This window comes from Schistosoma mansoni (genome assembly GCF_000237925.1).
Source record: "Schistosoma mansoni, WGS project CABG00000000 data, chromosome 4 unplaced supercontig 0032, strain Puerto Rico, whole genome shotgun sequence".
In the NCBI taxonomy this organism is placed as follows: Eukaryota; Metazoa; Platyhelminthes; class Trematoda; order Strigeidida; family Schistosomatidae; genus Schistosoma; species Schistosoma mansoni.
In genome coordinates, this window is record NW_017386017.1 from 1208693 (window position 1) to 1216755 (window position 8063).

Sequence of the window (8063 nt, forward strand, 5' to 3'; positions counted from 1 at the left end):
CCCAATTAAAATAACATTACTGCGTCATATCAACTCTTGCTTAGGATTCAAAAAAAGCAAATGATTTGGTGTTACCTGCGGCTAGTCAAATTCCTTATCAACTTGTAGTTATGATTATACATGGAGAGCAGTGTACAGTGGTTTTGTACATAAAATGAAAATTTGATGCAGCAACTTATTTCTATTGGCTTCAATATATCCCACAAATTCTCAGGCGTATTTTCTCCAGAATAGTTAATAAAGCACGGGTTTACAATCAGTAGGTTTAACATGTGAAAAGACAACTTAGTGGTAATTAGTGGTAATCATTAAGTGTTTTTAATGGTTTTTTGAGAAATCACTTGATTTTTAGAGCAAAAATGTTCTCCATAATGCTCTGTCACTCTGAAGCCACCATGTTTTTGTATCATTACACTTATTATGAATTATGGTAATGTAACTTATCAAGTTCAAGTTTATGTGCATTGACTGAGCCACATAGTTAAGGATGTTGATACTGCGCAGCTACCGAAATGAACCTGGAATGTCGGAACTGAAACCTGCATTCCATCAGTCAAACTAAAGGACTTTAATCACTAACCTGCTACTCCACCCCAATATCCACATTAACAGTTTAATAGGAAACACCGAGGTAAACAAATAACAAATACGTCAATCAATGTAATGCATCAGTCATGATTTTAGCTTACACGAACCGTTTTGCAAAGTGTGTTGTGTAAAACTGCATAGTAAATTTAGCAATCTTGTTACATCTAATGTAGTTAAAACTTGTACTGCATCTAGTTTTACACTTCGCATCAACACAGAACTTGTACTGCATCTAGTTTTACAATGAAGGAGTGTAATCAACGAAAAACTAAAATCTAAACGATGAAGGAGTGTAATCAACGCCAACAATGCTGTAAAATTGCTATATAGCACACGTGTCCATAAAATTGAAAACAACTTGGTACATTGGGCTAATTAAAGATCGATCAAATGACAAATTCAAGCGATTGGTCAAGAAATAGCTTGCATTTCTAAGGAGTGAGAGGTATGCCGTTGGTGACTTAATGTTATATATATATATATAGTGTGCATACGTTTAGTCTATGAAATTGCATCTCACTTGAGCAGTCAGTTGAACTTGTGCATAGGGAGATTTCGTATCGATGTCAAAATCAGACAACAAATCGTAAATAAAAAACTAATTACTCTGTTTTTGTGTCTATTCTTTAAAATTTTATTTTATTTTTCAAGTTAGCTTACTTAAATACCACTTTTTTGCCCTATTTGAAAACGATTTTTGCTTTTTGCTAGAGCATATTAATTGGTTTCCCGTGGCATTCTTTTCAAGATAATGCCTAGATTTGCCCAGCTGGTGATAGGGCCAGCTGGTTGTGGGAAATCAACTTATTGTAGTACAATGCAAGCCCATTGTGAAACGTTGAGGAGGAAAGTTGATGTGGTCAATTTGGACCCTGCAGCGGAGTTTTTCGAATATACTCCACTAGCGGATATAAGGGATCTTATTCATGTAAGTTACTTAATCAGAATTTTTCTAGGATGCTTTTAGTTAGATGATGTAATGGAAGATGAGGCTATACGTTTAGGTCCAAATGGCGGACTTATTTTCTGCTTAGAATATCTTCAACAAAATTTGAATTGGTTAGATACAGCACTTGGTGATATAGATGGAGACTATTTATTATTTGATTGTCCTGGTCAAATCGAGTTATACTCACACTTACCGATTATGCCACGAATAATTGAATATATGCAAAGAAAATGGGATTTTCGTTTTGTTACAATATTTATTTTGGATGCTAGATTCCTTGTAGATTCATCACATTTTCTAGCTGGTGTATTGTCTGCTCTCTCTGCTATGGTATCCTTATCAACTGCTCATATAAACGTAATGTCTAAACTTGATTTGTTATCTGAACAAAAACAAAAATATGTCATGGCTCGTTATCTAAATCCTGATATGGATTACTTTTTTGATCTGGATCAAGTATTCGATGAGGAAGATGGTGAGGAACATCATGAACAAGAAGCACCATTTAACAAACTTACTCATGCACTAGCTGATTTAATTGAACGTTACAGTGTAGTTCATTTTGTCCCATTAAACAGGGATAAAGAAGATACTATAACAGACTTACTAGTTCAAATCGATCAATGTTTACAGTATGATGAAGAAGTTGATCCTTCGAATCGAGCTTTTGATGATGCTGAACAAGAGTTAGTCAGATTTCAAGATGAAAATGATGGCGATGAGGATGCTTCACGGAACTCTGGATAAACAGACTATTACCAAGAACTTTGTATATAATCATAAACAATAAATCGTCTAGTTTTGTAACACTTCTTTTTTGTAAATCAAAATAACAATTTTACGTCCTCATATAGATTCTTTTTAGATTATTGAAATAAACTATGAAGTATTCCTAATCCTGGCCGGTTCCCTTTCATTATGGTTACTTGAAATGTATGTTCATCTTTGTAGTAATTATGCATCGATCTAATTACAATTTAGATTATGCAAATCAGTCAACTCAGGTTCTCATATACATTTGTTTTTGGAAACTCTTACCCATGGATTAACTGGCTCAATGTTTTGGCTATGCTGTTTGATTAGTATAAATGGTAAACTGGATTTATATACCACAGGTTACCGAAGAAATATAATTATGACTCTTGAGTCATGTTTTTGGGCAGCATTCGGTGCAATACTACCGGATATTGATCATTTTATAGCTTCAAGAAGTACAAGCATTGAAGTACGTGTCGTATTGTCACGTTTAAATGATACTTGGTTTCGTGTGGCTGTGTATTACATTTTGTTTTTTTGTTATCGAGCCTTGCTAACGGTTATGTATGAGATACTTAAGTGCCTACCATACTTTAAAATGCATCGATCTGCGTAGTTAACAGGATTAAGGCACCGGTGTACCCAAGTAAAGGTCATGCTATTGTGAATAGAAATATAAGTACAATGTTTTATTAGAATACATGGGTTGTGGCTAGCAGCAGAATCTAAGACGTACGTTTCGTTTTATGTGAGACTCATCGTCTGGATAAACCACCATAATGTTGATTTTCGCACTAGGACTCAGACCCTGTACCTTTCATCTCAAACGTCAACTGATTACCCACTTAGCTACTAAGCCCAGACAACCACTTACTTGTTCAATAGAGAGTTGACTTAGTAATTACGGCATTCGACCTTCAGCCATTAAGTCCTAAGTTACATCATATCATCAAGTGTCATCTTTCTGCCTACTCATAGAATCCTTAAACGACAACGCGGTCATTCTTTTTTTTCACTTGTACAGTGATTCAATCACCAGTCTCATGTTAGAACTATGCTAGACATACTTCGATTTAAGTATCCAGATACTATCACTGGCCTCCTCTCTCTACCACTAGATTTATGACTCAAAGATCAATAGTTAAATGTGTATTTAATTATCAAACTTGAATTTCATTTGTTTGACACTGATCGTCATAGACATATTCTATCGCTCCCTTCTTGCATGACACATCAAAAAGAGTAGAATCACTGAGTAATAGACATAAAATAGCTGATTATATCAATCCCTATACTTGTATTTCTGTAATCAAACTAAAATTATAACAGTTTCTCTCTTGATACTTTCAATATATACTTCTTTTCAGCTTGCTCGTCAACTTCCTGGTAGACCATTTTTACACTGGGCAGGTCTATATCTACTTATTTATACTCTTTTAATCGTTGGTCTATTTTTCATATCTTATCCTATTTGTTTAAAACTAAATAGATTTTTAGCTATATTTTGGTGTTTCATATTTATTCCTTTTGTAAGTCATATTATACGTGATGCAAATAGACGAGGTTTATGGTTATGGCCTCCACCAGACTTACACACATGGATGAATCTATCTCATTTTTCATATCATATAATAATTCCTAGTAACTCGGGAATGTTTAATTTAATCAGAACACTTTTATGTTACCTAGTTGTTTTAATTTTTATTATTTTAGTATTCCGTCGTTATGCATATTCTTTTCATTGGGATCTATCTAATTTTGCACCGATAACCTCTTATTTGATTACTAAAAGCAAAAGCAATGAATTTTATGTAGAACAAACATTTGTTGTATGAAATACATAATCTATTGAACACAATAACATTGTTTAAATAGTACATTATGAATAAGTGTGATATTTTGTATATATATATTCAATAACTAACTAATATAATGAAATATATTTGATTAGTTCTGTTTTGGTTTTTTGGTTTCATCTTAATATTATTGTGATGATTTGACCCTATAGATAATTGTATGAGGTGTTTTTTCCCATCAATGTTTGTCTGGTTAGTTATTTTCGTTGTTCAAGTTATGTCTTCAGCTTCTAAAGAGCTCATGCTTTTCTAGATTTAGAACAATATATATATATATATATATATATATATATATATATATATATATATATATATCCTCATCAGGCTTTACTCTAAGACTAGATCCTCATCAGGCTTTACTCTAATATACAGTAGCCCCCAAATGTCCCTCTCGAAATGCTCTCATATGGTCCGCTCTCCCTCTCGAAATGCTCTCATATGGTCACGCTTATATAGCCTCTGCCAGGGAAGTCCTACTCACTGCCTTCTCGTGGCATTACTGTTGTTTACGAAATTGAGAGGACAAAAAGCGAATGTCCGGCGCTTTACCGGGTTGATGGACACTGTGAGTCCACCTAGGGGAGTTGGAAAACCCTGATTCCAAACCAATGGTGTATACGGGCTCCAGTATCCTGAGGAAACAAATAGCATATGAATCAATTGTTGGTCACCGGTTACCATGGGACTGCATCTCCTCACGATGCTCCACTGCCTTGTGGGTTAGACCTTTAGGTCAAAGGCTGGGGTTATGGTCACCTAAGAAAACCACCTGCTTCAGTTTGGGCACCTGGACAGTATCACAGCCCTCACACAAATCAAATGAGATATGTGTGGCGCATATATATCTGGTGCCCCTTTGTACCAATATTTATGTGTTTAAATAAATAAATAATATACAGTAATATTTATATGCATATAGGAAATTATTAAATAAATCAAGGCAGTTTATGAGTGCACTACCAGACAACTGAACCAAAGAGTTAGTGAACACCTCCCTTCGTAGTTAGGAAAAGGTACTGTCAAGACAATACGGAGCTCGATTCTTTCACACTTGATCGATAGCGATCATATAGTTGACAGAAGTAAGTCATTTAAGGTTATTTATCTTATTCCTACTATTTTTTCTTATGGGGTTCGATCTCGTCTCTTACACATAGCAGAAGCTATAGGAATTCGAGCCAACAATCCAAGTCTTTGTGTTCATAAGAAATTTGTAACACCTTTATCTCTCCCTTGGCCTTAATAAATGATTTTATTTATTTTTAAATTCCATACTCTTCGTTTGTTTTCCTTCACCCCCTCCCATCATTTTCTTCTTTCTTATAATTTTATGTTATTTCAGTGTCTATTTTTTTTTTAATTATTGACCTATTCCCCATTATGTAACATTGATTCAAGCCTTTATTATTCTTATCACGACTAGTACACTTGGCATCACACCATCAATTTGTACTCTTTACTTATTATGTTTATTTATGTACTGTACTACACTGTTATCATTGACTCACAAACTACCTTGATTGGTTTAATAATTTCGTATATGCATACAAATATTACTGTATATTAGAGTAAAGGCTGATGAGGATCCAATCGAAAACAATATTGTTCGCTTATATTTGTTGTTCTAAATCACAATATGAGAGTTTTTCATATTTTTATAGATTTTTGAGACTTCATTATTTGGTCACATAATCGTAAACGTTGATATAAATAATATCTAACAGTATGATATCTGTTTGCATCAATAAATTCATCTATTCACATTTACTGATCGTCATCTAATGATCTAAGGATACACTACAAGCATCAATAAAAATAACAGGGTAGATGACACTTAATATGTGTGTATGTGAATAAAATAGTCCAAATTTAATTAAAACAATAGTATTTTAATAATGGACGCGGTTGCATAGACCAGATATTCACTCTACGTCAGGTCCTAGAACATAGACATACATTCAGACGTCCCACAATAGTAGTATTTCTTGACCTTAAGGCGGCATTTGACTCCGTTGATCGTGAGGTTCTATGGCAGTGTTTGCCAATGAAAGGAGTACCAAAGAAGTACATTAACCTCATAAAGGCTCTCTACTCGAACACAACTGGTCGAGTTAGAGCCTATGGCGAACTGTCATCAGAATTGATAACCTCAAGTGGTGTTCGCCAGGACTGTCCAGTCTCTCCATTCTTGTTTAACTTTATCGTTGACGTGTTATTAGAAATAACACTTTCATCATCTCAATCTCCAGGAGTTGAACTTTTACCGGGAGGATCACTTGTTGACCTGGAATACGCCGACGACATAGTTTTATTTGGTGAAGACGCTGACAAAATGCAGAGTCTTCTGACCACCATAAGCAACAATGCAGGCATGTTCGGGATGCGATTCTCTCCCTCGAAGTGCAAAATGTTACTTCAGGATTGGGTTGCATCGACACCTGAACTAATGATAGGGAGTGAAGTAGTTGAGCCTGTTGACAGCTTCACTTATCTTGGTAGTCTCATCAGCCCTTGTGGTCTGGTGTATGACGAAATCTCAGCACAGATACAGAAGGCTCGTCTAGCTTTCGCCAACTTGCGTCATTTATGGCGTATGATTTGATCATAAATGGATATCAGCCAGAGAAAAATTGATTTCAAGGAGCTTCGGTCACTTCGCGTCTTTTTAATATAGGACTCTTTAACAACGGGCACAAAATCTGACCCAAGACCATTAATTATTGTATATATTACGGTATTACTCAATCAGTGAATCGAAACCTAGTTATCACTATCCTGAAATTCAAAATCGATTTTAAAAGACAGCTTCACGACTGTTCATTATTTTTTGTAAGTATCTAGTTTTTTTTCCAGGCCAATTGGTTCAACAGATCATAGCTTCTCAAAGGAACTACTATCGATCCACTCCAGTGTAGTTAGTCGTGAATAAGAATATGATCATTCTTTACATCTTGGTAAAATTATTTGTCATCTATTGATAGGTTGTTTAGTGGTGTAAGTACGGAATAAAGCATCCTTAAATGAAAACCGCTTCAAGACCTAATACATCTATTTCTTATTCAGTTCTCCTCAAAATAAACGAACTAATTTTAATTCAGTGTCTATAAGGTCAAAGCTATTTACACACGGATATATATATATGGTCATGTCAGCATTCTCAAAAGATAAAACAAACAATGCTTTTGTGTTTTGACAATCTCTAAAGAATTATAAGTTTCTTACGTTCTGAAATTGCACATATTCTTAGAGTCTAATGTTGTATTCAAATTAATTGTTGCTACAGTGAATAATGAATATATTTCATTCATTATGACAACAATCGATTGAAATTTAGTTGTTCAGCTGCAATAAATTCAGGAAATATTGAAATTTATTTCTATAAAAACGATTACATTCACTTTATTCAATTTATACTTGTAACTCCAAATATGAAACCAGATCTTATCGAGTTCGCCCCCAAATGCTCTGGCACGGCCGAGAAAGGGGAGAGTCCTCTCTCCTTCTCGAAATGCTGTCACATGGCCACGCCTATATAGCCTCTGCCAGGGAAGTCCTACTCACTGTCTTCTCGTGGCAGTTTTCGGTGCAAAAACTAACATAACAGTCGTTTCCATCATACAAATAAAATCAAAAGGATTTTCAAAGTGATCATAAATAACCGAAAATTCGTTTAAGTTAATTTGTCATCTATTAAAAGTTGTGAAATAGAAATTGTGGATATTATCCGGAAATATTGATTTTATGTGTGTTTTTTCCACTTAAAAATGTATCACTCTTGGACAAATTAGTCACTGGAAAAGATACTTTGTATAGGATTTACACTTGGCATAGTATGATAACAACTATTCACTTTTGACTGTGTAGTGTGAACATTTAGCAAGAGTGACAAAAGTTCATCAAATCGAATATAAGTC

At 34.5% G+C, this 8063-nt stretch overlaps 1 protein-coding gene across 1 annotated transcript; it reads left to right on the top strand.

Annotated features, from left to right (window-relative positions):
* Nucleotides 1-1339: 1339 nt before the first annotated feature.
* On the top strand, nucleotides 1340-2342 carry Smp_172090 (hypothetical protein; the record flags this gene model as incomplete). Its single annotated transcript, XM_018791146.1, has 2 exons — nucleotides 1340-1516; nucleotides 1556-2342. The coding sequence occupies 2 exons, from the start codon at nucleotides 1340-1342 to the stop codon at nucleotides 2282-2284; spliced, it is 906 nt and encodes a 301-aa protein (XP_018645662.1). The 3' UTR covers nucleotides 2285-2342.
* Nucleotides 2343-8063: the final 5721 nt, after the last annotated feature.